At 37.3% G+C, this 18,189-nt stretch overlaps 1 protein-coding gene across 1 annotated transcript; it reads left to right on the top strand.

Annotated features, from left to right (window-relative positions):
- Positions 1 to 1,185: 1,185 nt before the first annotated feature.
- LOC120080965 (leucine-rich repeat extensin-like protein 5) lies at positions 1,186 to 1,962 on the top strand. The gene has a single exon (XM_039035646.1). It carries the CDS (start codon positions 1,186 to 1,188, stop codon positions 1,960 to 1,962), a length of 777 nt encoding a protein of 258 aa, XP_038891574.1.
- The last annotated feature ends 16,227 nt before the right edge of the window (positions 1,963 to 18,189 follow it).

Here is an 18,189-nt window from a genome sequence, read left to right as displayed (position 1 = left end):
GGTATTACAAACTTCCTGTTAACTTTACTCGTGAAAGTATTCTCAATCTATCTCGCTATCATTACAATAATCCATAATTCCCTTTAAAAGTAATCAACAACCTCTATTATAAAATCCACGGTCTAGAGTGAGATTCAACTGACAGTCATGCATTTACAATTCTAATCTAAATTACACCATCTTGAGCTAAAACTTAAATCAAAAGAATAGTTAATCTTCGATAAAAAGATTAAAAACATTAAGTATACAAATACATCAATGAATTGTAGCATAATGCGAGTTTTCTAATTAATAAGAATAAAATGAATTACTAAAGAATCGACATAAATATGAAATATACTACTAATATACTATTTTTAAATTTTAAGTGAATTTTTTATGATTATTGATAGACTACTGATACATCGATGTAATACTTTGTATTATATTTTAAATGAATGATGATATGTTATTGATACACTAATGATATACTTGAAATAAATTTTGAATTAGTAATAATTCTATAAAATTGAATTACCAATATTATACTACTTCATATTTGGTATATGAACAACATTGGTGAAGTTTGTATGTTCTACAATTGATATATCAAATTAAATGTATCTTATCTACCATCAAAATCATATAAAAAATTGGAAAATAGAAAATATTAATTGATACACATTTTTTGTTATATTAATCGACACCATTAATGTAATCGAGACATACGATCGAAATAATTTTCTTTGAAAAAAAACAAAGAAAGGAACATAAGTAAACTAACAAGAAAACCTAAATTAGACTATTGAAATCCAGTCATTCCAATGGAACGACTCCCGAAAATATTAAAATTACTTCCACCATGACACAAATTAAATTATGGTATATCGACTATCTAAATAATATACTTCGTGCAAAGTACATAAGTTGACTGATATACCATAAATAAAATATCAGTTGATCGATATACAAAATATAAGTATATTAGATATACAATTATACACAAATGAGAGTAAAATTCGAGTTAAATTCTTTTGCTATATTTACAATCTTAGATAACCATTGCCCAAATTAGTAATTAATGATGGTAGAAAATAGGATCCTTAACCTAACTTGGTACCCATTGAAGTTTAATAATGGATATAAAAACCCCCAACAAATGTTGAGAATGGCATTGCAAGTTCAAGCCAAATATATCTGCATATCATGGCTTCCAATATGACATTCCTAATCCATGTTTTAGTATTTGTGAGTTTATGTTCATGGAGCATTGAAGTGAGTGAAGCAGGGCGTTATCTCCAAAAAGTACCTAGGATCCCTCATGCAATTGGTGTCAAAACTTCTATTCCACCTAACACTTTAGGTCACATCCTTAATATTCCTGATATTCCTTCCATTCCTCCAGTTATTAGCATACCTCCTGTTGGTTTGACAACTTCTATTTCACCTACCACTTCACATCTCATCCCTAATATTCCTGATATTCCTTCCATTCCTCCAGTTAGTTCGAAAACTTCTATGACACCTATTACTATTCCTCTCATCCCCAATATTCCTGATATTCCTTCAGTTCCTCCGGTTAGTTCAACAACCTCTATTTCACCTACCACTTCGCGTCACATCTCTAATATTCCTAACATTCCTTCCATTCCTCCAGTTATTGGCATGCCTCCAATTGGTTCAATAAGTTCTATTCCACCTACCACTTCGCGTCTCATCCCCAATATTCCTGATATTCCTTCCACTCCTCCAGTTCGTTTGATAACTTCTATTCCACCTACCACTTCTAATATTCCTCCCATTCTTCCAGGTATTCGCATGCCACTAGTTGGTTCGATAACTTCTCTTCCATCTGCCAGTTCGCGTCTCATCCCTAATATTCCTAGTATTCCTTCCTTTCCTTCAGTTATTAGTAGACCCCCAGTTGGTTCGATAACTCCTACTCCACCTACCACTTCCGCCTCTCGTCCCCAATACTCCTAATACTCCTGCCATACCTGAAATTATGGGCATGCATCCAGTTGGTTCCATAACTTCAATTCCATCCTTTCTAAGTAGTAGAGCTTCTCTAAATTGGAACTTTAAAGCATGTGAGGTCTCATATGGTGTAATATTAGTTGTTTGGGTGTAAGTGCTGCTATTTATGTAACTTCAAACTCATATATTTAAATAAAATTTCCATATGTGGAAATTATAAGTGTTATTCCATGTATTATTTTGACCAGTACCCCACAAATATATTAATTAAAACGGAGGAGAACAACGTGTAATGTTTAGGAAAATAAAAAGGCAGATTATTAACACAAAGATTGAGAGAGTGAGTATGGTAAATAAATAAAATGTTACTTAGACAATCCAGGTCCTCTATGGTAACCATTTATTTTTTATTTTTTTATTTTTGAAAATTAAGTCTATATCATCCACATTTCTTACGATGATTACATATTTCTTAAGTATAATGATTGAATTTTTAGCCAAATTTCAAAAGCAAAAACCTTTTTGAAAGCTACTTTTTTTAGTTCTCAAAATTTGACTTGGTTTTTTTAAATCATTAGTGATGTAGATAACCGAGGAAGAAATCTAGGAGATATAGTGTCCATAGGCTTAATTTAAAAAATAAAATAAAATAAACAAAATAATTACTAAACGGAGCTTTAGTGAATTCATTAATTCATTTACTTATCACATAAATAAGATTTTTAAAATTTATAATATCTAATCTAAATTACCTACTGACTTACTGAGTAATACAAGGCAAGATTCGTCAATCCACAGAGAAGCACGAGATATGGCTTACGAGACCAAGTTTCTAGCTAAAGTGCTAAATGGGGTGGGGGTTGTGTGAATAGAGAAAAATTGTGAGATATAAATGTTGGTGAAAATTTATATTTTTTTAAATGAAAAAAAAAGGATAGTAGAGAATCCCACATTGGTTAATTTTACAAAGAGATGCCTCCTTATTCACCCCCACCATTTCTTTTGGGTTTGAGCCCTAAATGGTGTCTAAGTTTTAAAAGAGGTGAAGAGGTAGGTGCATGTATGTATGGTGATCATTCCACATGTGCATTGTCCTAATATTTTCCTTTTTTCTACACTTATTTAATTAAATCAAATTTAATGTATATACTTAATTATCATAAACATCGCATGTATATGTACAGAACCTGAAATTAATTAATTTGAATAATTTATATTATCTCTCTTAAGTATCATATCAGCTAACGAGGAAACTTGTGGCAATTTCACTCTTCTAACTATATATATTTTTGGGTCATGGATGTTCCTAACTCTAACTAGGTCGAATTACCGTTTTACCCTTGTATTATCTCTAACTTCTTCTAAGTATCAATGCACCTCTGATAAACAATTATAAACAATTTGGTTATGGTCTAACCAATACACAATAACCCCTATCGCGCCAATGAGAGGGTAGGCCTTTTTGTTCAAGTCCCGAAGACACCACTTAAGGGAACACCTCATCTACTTACCCTTAAGGCAAGAATGAGTAAACTTCATCTTGTATTATTATGTTCCCAATTCTCACTCGTTCTCGTCCCCAAAATGGTAAGCAGCGAACTGGCCACCCTCATTCACACAAATCAAAAGAGAATCTCTTGTGAATAGGAGTTCATAATATACTAAGGATTAAGACTAAGTCACTTGGGTCATCCTATTGAAATAGAAACCTAACTAGTTAACGGTGTTACATTTAGTGGTTACTATTTCATGGTTCAGTCTTATGCAAAGTGTGGCATAAGATATCTTTACTCGCATGTCACCTACATGAACACGTTGGATCATTGCGTTTGTATTAAATACGAAGTGAGTCGTATCCGTAGCCCCTCCCGAGCCTTGTCTCCAATATCCGGAAGGAGATGTGAGGACGACAGATACCACCTTTTTGTGATACCTACTGCCCATCTGAACCTTTTCTCTCTTACAAACTCAAAGGCAAGTAAAAGAAAAAAACAACAGTTTGGCTAAACTTAATTTATTACAAGCAATATAATGCTTATACAACTTCCAAACTTAACTATAAATGTTTACAACAGCAACTTAAATCTGAAAGTGTGGCTATGATGGGGCAGACATTGACCTTAGCAGCACCCTGGAACTCTTCATCCTTCGCTACCTGGGAAGAAAAACATGAAAGAAATGAATGAACTTCAAGAAGCCCAGTGAGTGGTAACAACTCAACAAGTCTGTTACAACTTATAGCAATAAAAGCATATCACAATACAAGGTCAACACTCAAACCTCAGTCTTGAATGAGTCTGTCCTCAACCCTACCTACACATACGGTAGATAGTTAAAACTATTACTCATCATAATTGCTTAATCTCCTATGTTCCAAATGTGCACATATATTTCCTTCTTATGGGCATAAAAGCTAGGCCCGTTGGCTCTCTGACCATCTCACACTAGGTTCCTTTCACAGGCTCAAGAACTAGGCCTCATGGCCACCTTACCATCCCGTGAGATTCTGCTCCGGGNCTCAAGAACTAGGCCTCATGGCCACCTTACCATCCCGTGAGATTCTGCTCCGGGATCAGGAACCAGGTCTATTGACCCCCTGACCATCCCAGCCACATATTCTCATTCTCATTCTGCCTACTCATTCACAACATAAACATATACTCTAAAAGATATGCTTAAGACCTTAAAAGAATACCACTCACCTTGCTTTGTTGGAATTTTCTCTCTTTCCAAGTTCTCTGGTTTTCCCTGGCTTCCTTTTGAATTTTATTTCAGATTCATTTTGAAGCTCAGATTCTCATCATTCCAGACATTATTTTTGAGATACTTCCTTCTACAAATTTGTTTAGAAATTTCTTAACTTGTCTACCTTAAAATTTAAGCTTCAAACTCAACCGCAAGAGCTCATAATCTCAAGATTACTCTATCTTTCTTGGCTGTCATAACTTATGTGAACATCTCTCGATTTTGTGCAATTTTGACAGCCTTTTTCTTAGATTTTCCTTACGGCCGCCCTTACACATAAACTACACTCAATTTTTGAGATTTTGGCTCTATAATAACCTGATTTGCACGAATAGTTTGAGATAACTCCTCGTTTGAACTTAGTGTTACAGCCTGCCCCCAATGGCCGGACAGCACCTGCACCTTCTGTCTTTTGATCAATGCATGGTTCTAATGCATGCTCTTCATGATCAGTGCAAAGCTTCCTTTGAATTTGCCCTCAAACATTCTTTATTAAATTTTTTAGAGGGAATTTTTGTTGTGAGCTGAAGTGAAGCCTTGAGGTGGTATTTATAGGCCTTTAGCAACAGATCCTTATCCTCTCTTAAGGCTTCAACACATGACACCTCCTACTTAGTGAACTTTTGGAGTGTCTTCAACTTACTTTGCAACCACCAACTTCCCTTCCATCTCCTACTTTGAGGTGTATTTTCCATTTTAACATGAACATGTATGCATCCACCTAACTTACCTTGAGGATCAGTTCTTGGTGTTGATTTGAAATGTTCAAATTGACAAGAGATATTTTGATTATATGTGATATAATCGGTTTGATGTATGAGATACATCTAGTGGAGGATTGATGTAGATGAGATTTACATTAAGTACCATGGAATAGAAAAAGAACTATGGTTTATATGTTTCATGAGATGAAATATTAAAACTCTAGGTTATAAATATAGTATGATAAGTTGATTATTATTTATGTTTATAATAATATTAATTATTAGATAATTAATTCTTTCTCTTTTAAATAACCAAAGTAGTGGGTGGTTATTGGATCATGGTAACCGTGAGTTTAAAAGGAAAGTGGTTTCCTATTTTTAAAAGGACTTTTTACAAAAGATTGAAAAGGTTTTAAGTTTTCTCTCCGCGCAAAAGAAACTCACGAAGTCATCAAGTAAATTCAGATTTACTTAACGACGGCTGGGCGAGCTAAACGATCGTGCAGAGTAGAGCTAAACGATCATGTAGTATTTACTAAACGATCACCTAGTTTTTCTAGATGATCGTTGGTCCAAGGTAAACGATCGTGTAGAGTCTGTAGGCGACAGACTGAGCTAAACGATAGACTAAAAGATCGCATAGCTTTTGCTAGACGATCGTATAGCTTTATCTAAACGATTGGGCATGGACCTATACGATAAGTCTCTGCCATCTCCCACTTGTCCAATCGTGTACGCGATTGTTGTTTCCTTCGTATGTTTGCCTCATACCAAGTCTGAACAGAGCCCACCCTCTTGATTCTAACACTGAGAATACCAAGGTCACCTTGTTGGTGGTGTCAGACTTAACTCGACACCGTCGAGGTTTTTTGGAGGTCGTTCGTGGTGTTGTGAAGGTCGTTCATATTTGGAAGAGTTCGTGACCGAGGAGATCGTTGAGGACGAGCCTGAAGTGTTCGTACAGTGTTGCAATGTTGCAGTCGCATAGATCGGGCATTCGAGGTTACTGATTGTTCGAGCGTTCGTGCGCCATGAAGCGTGGAGACGCTTCTGCCATTGTTTGAACAGTTTTTCCTTTGTGATTTTGAGACTTTCATGCTGTAATTTTTGTATGATTTGCATAACCGTTTATGTTTGAAGTCGACTGTAAATGTTATGTTAATTCATGATTGTAATTTAGAATAGTCTTGTTCGGCTGCTCATGGAAATCTCACTTTCGATTTCCTTCACTCAACTCTTGAGAAGGATGTGAAGTATCAGTTTCATCAACAACTCTTGTTGATGGACCTGCTCTATCAACAACTCTTGTTGATACATTTGTCATTTCTTTGGACATTTCTTCTATTACTAGCTTACTGCGAGGTTGATGGTTCTTTATATAATCTTCCTCCAGGAAGGCTGCATTTGTCGATACAAATACTTTATCTTCCTGAGGATCATAAAAGAGACCACCTTTAGTTTCTTTTGGGTAGCCTACAAATAGGCATACTTTTGAATGGTGTTCCAACTTTTTAGGATTTTTTACCAACACATATGTTTGACAACCCCAAATTCTGAAGTGATATAAATTTTATTTATGTCCTCTTATGTCCTCTTATGTCCTCTCAAGAGCTCGTAAAGTGTTTTAAAAATACTTTTCGAGAGAACTATGTTCAAAATATACACTGCAGTCCCAACTGCGTGTCCCCAAAAAGAATTTGGTAACTGAGTGTAACTCATCATGGAACGAACCATGTTCAACAAGGTTCTGTTTATCCTCTCTGCCACAACTTTCTGCTGAGGTGTGTCAGGGGCTATGAGTTGAGACTGAATTCCATTTCTATCAAATAGTTCTGAAATTATATGTCCATATACTAACCACCTCAATCCGATCAAAGCGTTTTAATCTTTTTATCTAATTGGTTTTCAACCTCAGCCTTATACTCTTTGAACTTTTCAAAAGTTTCAGACTTTTGGTGTATTAGGTAAACATGCCCATACCTTGAATAATCATCTATAAAAGTAATGAAATATTCATACCCTCCTCTTGCTCTAACATTTAGAGGCCCACAAAGGTCTGAATGAATCAGTTCTAGGGGTTCTTTGGTTCTAAGACCTTTTCCAAAAAAGATCTTTTTGTCATTTTACCCTCAAGACAGGACTCACATGGTGGTAATGAACTGTCTTCTAACTTGTTTAAAAGACCGTTCTTAACCAATCTCTCAATCCTGTTGAGATTTATGTGACCCAGTCTCAAGTACCAAAGATAGGCATGTAGAGAAATCTTCCTTTTCTTATGAGTCCCAATAGTTTTAAACATCTCTATGTTCAAAACAGCTTTGACCTTAGTTGGTTTTAACATGTACAAGTTATTTTTTAATTTTGTAGAGAAAATTTGTTTATTACCCATTTTGATGAACATTTCACCACTTTCGAAATAACCTTTATAATTTTGCTCTAGCAAACAAGAGATAGATATTAGATTCCTTTTCATAGAAGGAATATAATATACATTTTTTAAATAAATGTACTTATCTCCTATAAATAACTTCATATCTCCCACTACTTTGGCTGAAACAATCTCCCTGGTCCCTATCTTAAAGATTGTTTCACCTTCTGTCAACTGTCTCTAGGAACTTGTTTCCTATGAGATAGTACATACATGACTAGCGGCACCTGAATCAATTATCCAGATTTTATCATTTTCTACTAAACATGCTTCGATACCAAGTAAATGATATTTATCTTGTTGTTCGAATTAAACATTCTCATCCACATGATTCATAATTTCAGATGAGTTGGGAGATAGAGGATACTTCTGTTAAAACTCTTTTGGTATAATCAACCGCTAGTAATTTATTTGTTGATTTGATTTTACTGTTATGTACATCGGAAGCGAGTATTACAAAATTCGACATGTTGATAAAATTCAAACAAATTCTAATTAGAAAATTGTAATTAAATCCAAAATCAAATTTTAGAAAAGGTAATAATGTACCCATAACCATTATTTATTTGCAACAATATTTTAGTGAGTCAGAATATGTGCTACCGAAGGGCAGTCATATACTCCTTCGCTAAAACAAACAATTTTGACCAAACACTATCCCCAGAATAACTCTTATTCCTATTAGTCGTTCATTTATCGTTTTCAGTCAAGATCTTTACTAAGAACTAAGTAATTCTTGTAAGTGTGACCCGCCATGTTCAGATCCTATACGACGGTATGAATTTGCCTCCGAAATAGAAGACAACATCTAGAACGGAACTATAAGACCCTACACTTTTTACAAAATCTTGTGTTGTTCCGAATCCTATGTTACAATCCTCCGAAGGGATAGCCGTTGCTAAACGACTAGCAAAAGGCCACCTAAAGAAAACAAGCAAGCGCAACATAGGAATCTCACAATTCAGACTAATGGAGGAGACCATAGGATATATTGACACATATCCTCCACCTACTTGCTATGAACTACTTCCTCCCTTTACCTTGATATTGACTCATACAAAACACTTTCCGAATGGAGGACACTTCCAGGGTGACATGAAGCGTCATAGAATCTCATGGTGTAAACTATGTGGAGACGTGGCAGTTGAAATCTATATATCGTATAATAGACTTATATTTGAACAACTTCCTCTTATTCACCAAAATCTAGATTTAAGCTAAAAAATACTTTTCGAATGGAGGTCACTTCCAGGGTGACACGAAGTACCGCTTAAATTTGGATTGTGAACTCTTAGAGATGTGAGAGCTAAAAATAATGTATCGTATATGTTATTAATCTCCCACTGAAGTTTTCTAATAACTCTATCATATAGAAGTTATTAAAGTGCCACTAAATTGTTCTATTTTGGATAGATTTATACTTAGGTTTTTTTGGCTAATAAAACAACCCTAAGTCTATGTGGTTTATCCAAGTATAACTCTTATAATGGATTTTAACCTACGATGTCTAGGTGATAAACATTTTATTACTTCACATCACTCACGTATGCTCATAAAACCGTTTACTGATGCGTTGTAAATTTGATGAAATAATGGATGAGATTGCGGTGATGAATTATGCGTTGCACATGCAAGTTTTCCTAGTAAAACCCAAGTATAAATCTTACTAGGTTTCTTCGTAAGTTCAGGGTCGAACATAGGGACTACTAAGATACTATGCGTTAGTACATTTTAATTCTTTTGCGATGGAAAAAACAAATAAGTTTGGTTGGTGTTTTGTTTAAGTATAAATTCTATGCGACGAAATTGAGTAAAGAGTTGATGACAGTGAAAGTTACAATGAGTATGCAGGGAACGGATTGAGAAGGGACTTAGCTAACACTTCCTAAGATTCCATTCAAGTTATGCAATCATGCTACACACACACAACAACATGTCATCTCTCAATGCAAATCTATAGTTCCGATTTCTAGGACGCATTCGATGTATACGATAATATCGATAGGACTTATGTCTAAGCTTCTGTTCTTGTTTATGTGATGATGAATGATACATATATACACAAGGTGACTGCATACTATCATATTCTATTTCTAGGGTGCATGTGATGCATAATAGCAAACATAACTTATCTCTAAGTTTCTATCTCTTGCTTATGTGGTTCTAATCTGACTCTCTCAAGCCTAGATTCTAACTTGACTCTCTCAAGTCTAGGTTCTTTCTTTAGACTACTTTCTTAAGTATCTCTAAAGGGTGAAGGACGTATACATAAGACAAGATGACCACATAAAGTGAAGATCTTAGGTCATGGTAGCTAATTACTTCTCAGCCCATTTGGAAATTTAGCTACTCATGCGAAATGTGGAGATTAAACAGATGTTGAAATGAGAATTCCATTTCATAAATAAAGTCAGAATACAAAACAACAAGGGAAAGTAGGGATAAGAAGCGCAGTAGCAATGTTTTGCTTCCAGAGGCTTTTACATTGTCTTTTTTACTCTACTCTGTCCAGAAGAATATCCTTGCTTTCGCAAGTGTCGGCCCTCTCTCCGTTTATAGCGCCTCCCAACCGTCTTTCGAGCTATCCAGGAGTGATCTACCGAAATCTTCTTCTTTTCGCTCGCCTCCGCTTTTTAAGTATAAGAATTACAGCCTAACGACTATCTATTTATATATGATCTATCTTCTATGTATATGGCGAACTATGTCAAACTCGAATCCTTTTAACGATGGTGGCCTTTGGTATTTATAGAGCTCAAGGTGAAGAAGCTTTTCTCTCAAATGATTGCAATGATGGGCGGCCATTAAATCTTCTGTCTGATGCGTCGATTAATGGTCACTAAAAAGCAGAATGTACTTGCTACATTGTGTCGTTAACGTCTTGTCAACTAAATTTGGATTCGACCATCATCATTTTTCCATCCCATCATGATTTATTATGCTTTCACCTTGATGCACCGTCTTTATACGGCCACCTGCTTGAGCAAATTCTCGCTTGCGCATACGATCGCATGGCTTTGTGGTCGCAATCTTTTAATGCGCGGGGTCGCCGAATTCCTTGGATCACAACTTCACTTGCTCCAACGCATTTTTCCTGCACAAAATAAGTAAATTAGCTGCTTTAATGTGAGGGCGCATGTGATCGCAATATTCTCAGTTTAAGGCTTTTGGACACGATTTTGTGTATTTTTATCATTGCATTACCCCATTGTTTTATATCTTTGCACTGTAATAACGTGCATTTCTGCCCGTTATCACACCCCCAAATTTAAAACAATGCTTGTCCTCAAGCATAAAGTACAGATTTTCTTTAGAAAGCTAATCGCCTTCTCCTTACCTAGATTTCTCGAGGTACCTTATTCAAATCTTATGAACCAAAATCTTCTTAATTTCTATTTGGTCTCTTCCTAAAATATTTCTAATACGAGTTTATCCTCGGGCAGATTAGATATTCTTTTTGTGACCTTGCGTTGATCCAAGTGCCTTGCCTTCGTTTTGGCTTGCTCCCACGAGTGTCATGCGATCATCCACTACAAGCAAGGCACTCTTTCTCAGTCTAAACTCATGCCCATTTGGCAGTAAAGTTACGATCACTTTATTTATGCGTTGATCAAGATTCCTACCTTCGTTTTGGATTGCCCTCACAGGTGTCATGCGGACATCCAACTACGAGTAGGATCCGATCACAACGTTATGACTTTTTTCTTAATGTCTAAAAGTAGCAAGGTTGAAAATAAATATCAGCACCCCTAAATTTAAATGTATCAATGTCCTTATTGCTGATAGACTGAAATGATTCATGCGATGCTCTTAGAAAGCTTCGTAAAAATCATTTTGAAAGAAAGTTAGTGGACCACTAACTTCTAGAAATATTTCATGAATTGACTGTCCTGACATTAAGTTGATTCTAGTACATGCGACGAGAAATAGAGGCATGGGTTTCATCATTGAAATCATAATTGGTACGGAAAAAAATGCGATGACTAACTAGAGTAATCAACATTTAATGATTGCGCCAACTAACGAGGATGCGATGATAAAATTATCAATGTAAAAAATGAGATGCGATAATGCAAAATTTGGAATAAACTGTCACATAACCTCCCAGATTACCCTTCTTAATCCAGAAGTGAGTGTGACGACAGTAGTTACCAACCCTTTTGTGGCACTTACTGCCTAACTAACATCTTTAACCTGCTTAGATCCCTGGAATACATATATAACATTCACCAAACTAATGAAACTTTAAAAAAAATAACCTCAGAACACCAGGGATCAACAACAACATAATTACTTCATATCAACACATACAGTGTTCAGCGGTCCCAATATACTTTACCAGTCCCTAATATGAGCAACACATATGTACTAAAATTTACAGAGTAAACACCTAAAACTTCTTTCTAGACTTTGGACTTTTAACTGAAGTCCTTGAGTGGCAGAGTAGGATGACAGCTAACCTCTAGGGAGATGACCACTACATGGAAAAGAAAAACATTTGAAAGAATGAGCTACTCGCCCAGTGAGTGACAATAAAAACATAAATCTCATGCTTAAAATGAAAGCTCGAAAACATAATACTCGAACTAAAATATGCCAAGCAAACGTGAACATAAAACTTTTAAAACCATTGTATCTGACGCCTGAATCTTAGTTGAGAATGAACTTCCATCGCTCTAATTCCCAACGCCAAGCCATGGCCAGATGAGACCCCTACTTCGATCTCTTCATACTGAACTATGGCTAGGAGAGACCTTTACATCGATCTCTTTAAGTCTACCGATGGGCATCTCAAGCATCTTCCTCTAAACATAAACATTGATAACTACTCTTTAACACCATTAAACATCATTATTCTCTAGTGGAGAACGAGCATACATCGCTCTAGCTCCCAACGTCTATTGCCGGCCAAGAGACCCATACTTCAGCCTCCCTTTTCTGGTATATGGCCTAGGAGACCCATACTTCGGCCTCTCATTCAAAACGACCTACATGCACGTGGAGTTTTTTAAGTACCGTCAACACCTTAGTTACATTTACTCAGATACCTTCCTTACCTTCAGTATCCGGCTCACTTAAGCTGTCATGTGCTCGAAGTGCATTAAAAAGAATAGTTTTCAAATATAGCTTAGAAATCTCTTTAAGATACCTTCCCTACCTTCAGTATCCCTTTTCATTGTATTTAGGAATACCAACGCATATACTTTGAAAATCTTATGTATTTAAAACATAGTACATCAAGCTTCATTCAACCTTAGCTATAATCCTAACGTATGCGTCATACTTTGTAAAATAAGTTGGCTTAAATCTTGTTGAACTAGCTTGTAAAAACCATTAGCATGCGTTAGACATGGAAAACATACTTGGAAAATTCATACATTAGTAAACATCATGCGTTGGTCATGCTTTCAATCATAGAAATAAGTTGCTTGCAATCACATAAAACTTAGCATGAGAATAACTTTGCAAAGCATAAACTTTATCATTTAGAAATATTAGTCACTCACAGCTCGTCGGGGCTCTTAAACGGTTTATATGCATTTCCTAGCTCTTCTTGGTCTGAAAGAACATAATCCCCAATTAGATTCTTTAGAATTCTCAGCAAAATGCTTTAGGTAGCTCGCTTACTAAAGAAACTTTCACCAAAAAAACAACATTACTAGTAAGATGATCATCATGAGCGAGATCATCCTCATCAGTGAAACTTACAACTTCCAGCAAGATTTGTCAATTTCCAGTGAGATTTGTGACTTTTCCAGCGAGATTTGTGACTTTTAGCGAGATTTGCATCCTTAGCGAAATCCTCCTCTTCCTTTACTCACTCTCGCTCTCGCACATTTTCTTATCTCTCGCTCACTCTCGCTTATTTTCTTATCTCTCGCTCACTCTCGCTCATTTTCTTATCTCTCGCTCGCTCTTGCTCACTATGGTGAGTTGCCTGCTTAATCTTCTCAAGCAGCTGCCTGCTTACGCATGGATTCCTTGTTCCAACTTCAAAAATCCAGACTTCTTTTTAAGAAATTTTCTTCTACAAACTTGTTTAGAATTGAGTTACTTTCTTACCTTAAAATGTCGACCCTAAATTCCTTGTAATTTGGCTTGGAGCTTCCAATCTTCACTTCGAGCCCTGATTAATCCGAGAATCTGCCCCTTCTGCAAATTCTTCACTTTTTGTTATTCTCCGTGTTGGATCTTTCTTCGAAAAACAACCTCAAAAACTAGATTCTCCCAGCTTTCAAACTGTACCGATCTTAATTTGCTCAAATCATTTTACAAAACCGAGCTTCTAAAGTTTCTCTCCCTTTTATACTTCCTTCTGCCTCCCCTGTTCAAGGGTTAAATTGCCACCTCATCCAGCACTTAGTGCTTCTGGCCAATTCCCATTAGTAAGTTTCTTTAATTAATTTATTTTTTCTTCCCTTCCCTCATAACCCATGTTAGGCTTTCGCCTCATAATATAAATTTAGCGTGTATCACATACTTCATCGTCTAACGCCCAACGCCTATCATCTAGTATTCAACATCTATCGTCTAGCATTCAACGTCTATCGTCTAACGCTTGTCGTGCAGCTCATCGTCTAACGCTGATGCTGATCGTGCAGTGCCAACGCCCCATCGCTTGATCTATCGTCTAACGTATAGTGTTATCATTTAGCGAGATCCTTCGTATCGTCTAGCGCCTAACGCCTATCGTCTAGGTCAATCGTTTACTAAACGATCTCGCTCCCAACGATCTTGCTGATCTCGCTCTAAACGATCTCGCGCATAGCCTATCGCTTAGCTACTGGGAGCATCGTTTACCTCCGTGCAATTACTACACGATCGCCCAGCGCCCGCCTACATGATCGCCTACCTCATCGTGTAGTGTCGTTCACTTACTAGATGATCGCATACCCAATCGTATAGTGCTGTCTCTTATACACATCTAGATGTGTATAAGAGACAGTTACTACACGATCGCCCAGCGCCCGCCTACATGATCGCCTACCTCATCGTGTAGTGTCGTTCACTTACTAGATGATCGCATACCCAATCGTATAGTGTCACTCATCTGTTGCACAATCGTCTAGCGCCTTCGCTCGCACACACTTGAGGTTGCCGCAAGCTTATCAACGCATCATGGCTTTCAACTCATGCGTTCATCCTTAGTACCAACACATAGTTTACCCTTGCCTTTAACACTTAACCTCTACAAGCCTTGGTTGCTACACACGTAACCCCATGCGTCCACACTTCTCCATCAACACATGCCTACACTTTGCTTCCATACTTAAGCCAATTTTCACTTGTTATATTATCTAAAACTCATCCTTCACTAAGTATTTCTAACACTTAGAATTTTCTTCCTCCATCTGCCTACTTTCTTTATCTTCTTTCATAATTTTACTTAACACGCTTGTTACTCACTTATGTAGGAAAAGTGGAGTACGGGGTTTACATAAACAAAGTCAAAGAAAGATACAACCCCCAAATTTGCCATGTTGCCCGCATCATCTGTGATAGCATCCTTCTTTGCGGCGAGCTGATTTCATCAATTGCGATGGGCTGAACGAACTGGTCGTGTGTTTCAGTTATTGCATAGCTTCCACCACAATCGTTTACCACGATCATTGCTAAAAAAAATCGAGAGGGTCAAAAATATAAAAGACAAAGCTATTTTATTTATTTATTTATTTTTTTTTTTTGATATGATGGTGTAACAAGGATATAAAAAGATAAAGTGAGTTCATGAAACAAAGGTGTGAAAAGGATACTTCAAAAAAATTCCATCCCTGATGAGTTTGTATCACATACTATTGCAGGGACTGCTCATTTCTTCCTCAGTCAGGAATTCCTCAAGTCCATGGAGGTTTTCTCATGATGCAAGTCTCCTCCATGATATATCTTGACTCTTTGCCCGTTGACTTCGAATGCGTTGGTCCCGTCCTCATTGGTTAACTCAACCGCTCCATGCGGGAATACCTCTTTGATTATAAATGGACTGGACCATCGTCACTTTAATTTTCTGGGAAAAAGTCGCAGCCGAGATTTGTATAAGAAGACCTTCTGTCCAACTTGGAGATTCTTCTCGCATAGTCGTTTGTCATGCCAATGTTTTGCGCGCTCCTTGTAGATCTTGGCATTTTCATATGCTTGAGTTCTCCATTCGTCTAGCTCGATAAACTAAAGTTTCCTTGCGTTCCCTACGGTCTTCAAATCAAAATTGAGCTTTTTCACTGCCGACATTGCTTTGTCCTCCAATTCAAGCGGTAAGTGGCATGCCTTTCCAAACACCAACGCATACGGGGACATGATTATAGGTGTTTTATAGGCGGTCCTGTATGCCCACAAGGCATCGTCCAGCTTATGGCCCAATCTTTGCGTGAAGGCTTCACCACCTTCTCTAGGATTAGCTTGATTTTCCTATTAGACACCTCAGCTTGGGCGTTTGTCTGTGGATGGTATGCTGTGGTGACCTTATGGTGGATATTATACTTGAGCAGCAATTTGTTGATGACGCCATTAACAAAGTGGGAGCCTTCATCACTTATTATGGCACGTGGGGTGCCAAAATGAGTGAAGATATTTTTTCACAAGAATTTGGAGACTATCACCGCATCAATTGCGACACACGTTATCGTTTCAACCCATTTGAAAACATAATCGACGACCGACACAATGTAATATTCATTGGCATCGCATATGTGATGGGGTATTGTTTTCTTCTTTTACGCTAGCACTGCCCCCATCGCATAACCGCTAGTGTCGCACATCAGCTCAAATGGCTGTGTCTAGTCAAGTGCGATCAACACAGGTGCGGTTATTAATGCATTATTTAGTATTTTGAATGCGTTGCAGCATTGTTCATCAAAGTCAAACGTTCTTTCGACCTTCAACAACGCACTCAATGGTCAAGTTATCCACCTCCAGCCCTTCCTTGGAAACTTTGTGCCCGAGCACAATACCTTCATTCACCTTGAAGTGGCACTTCTCCCAGTTCAGCACAAGATTTGTCTCGTCACACCTCCTTAGTATCTTCTCCAAATTGTTCAGATAGACTTCATATGTTTGCCCGTAAACTGAGAAGCCGTCCATAAAAATTTCCACTGAATCTTCAAGATACTCAAAGAAAATGGCCATCATGCACCTCTGGAACATGCTCGGCGCATTGCATAATCCAAACAACATGCGGCAAAAAGAAAACGTCCCATAGGGGTAGGTGAATGTGGTTTTCTCTTGGTCTTCAGGAGCAATCATTATTTGGTTGTAGCCCACATACCCATCCAAAAAGCTGAAGAAATCATTTCCTGCTAGGCGTTCTAGCATTTGGTCAATAAAAGGCGAGGGGAAATGATCCTTCTTCGTCATCGCATTGAGTTTGTGGTAGTCCATGCAGATCTGCCAGCCAGTGACCATCCTTATTGGTATTAATTCATTGTTAGCATTTGAGACCACCGTCATTCCTCCCTTATTGGGCACACATTGCACGGGATTGACCCACGTGCTGTCAGCGATGGGATATATAATGCCTGTGTCCAACCATTTGATTATCTCACTTTTCTCAACCTCTTTCATTCCAGGGTTTAGTCTGCATCGAGGTTCGATAGACCCTTTTTGGTTTTCTTCGAGACATATCATATGCATGCAATATGCGGGGCTGATTCCTTTTATGTCTACTAGCGTCCATCCTATTGCTTTTATGTACTTCTTCAGGATGCTAAGCAACGCATTTTCTTGATCTTCTCGTAACGCAGAGGAAATTATTACTGGCAGAGTTTCATTTTGCCCCAAGAAAACATACTTCAGGTGGGTTAGCAAGGTTTTTAACTCCACGGTCGGTGGTTGTTCCAAGGATAGTTTTTGTGCTTTTCTCTCTTCATTCAATGTCAGCTTTTCTTCTTTGGTTATCATTTCCATAATCGCATTGCACGTTGCTACGGATGCGGTCGCATCTTCTCTTTCATTTTCATCTTCGGACTCTTCTTCATTATAACTGTGTTCATTGTCAAAATCTGTTAAGTCTTCTTCTTTCGGATACTTCATGGCTTTAATAATGTCAAACCCTAAGCTTCTTTCCATTCACACTCAGTATGATCTCTCCCTTGTACACATTAATTTAAGCGCGACTAGTGGATAAAAATGGTCGTCTCAATATAATGTGTACATTCTTGTCCGCTTCGTAGTCGAGAATGATGAAGTCCGTCGGTAAAATAAATTTGTCATTGAGACCAGGACATCCTTCACCCTCCCTTCTGGATGAACTTGGGACCTATCCGCAATTGGAGAGTCACCATCGTGGGCGCCAACTGCCCCCACATTCAATTGTTTGAAAATTGAAAAGGGCCATTAAGTTGATACTGACCCCGAGATTGCAAA

This window comes from Benincasa hispida, chromosome 7 (assembly GCF_009727055.1).
Source record: "Benincasa hispida cultivar B227 chromosome 7, ASM972705v1, whole genome shotgun sequence".
Taxonomy (NCBI): Eukaryota; Viridiplantae; Streptophyta; class Magnoliopsida; order Cucurbitales; family Cucurbitaceae; genus Benincasa; species Benincasa hispida.
The sequence above is the reverse complement of the archived record's forward strand: the minus strand, read 5'-3'. Positions and strand labels throughout refer to the sequence as shown.

Coding starts and splice junctions, on each gene's coding strand:
- LOC120080965 (XM_039035646.1), top strand. CDS start 1,186: ATGGCTTCCAATATGACATTCCTAATCCATGTTTTAGTATTTGTGAGT.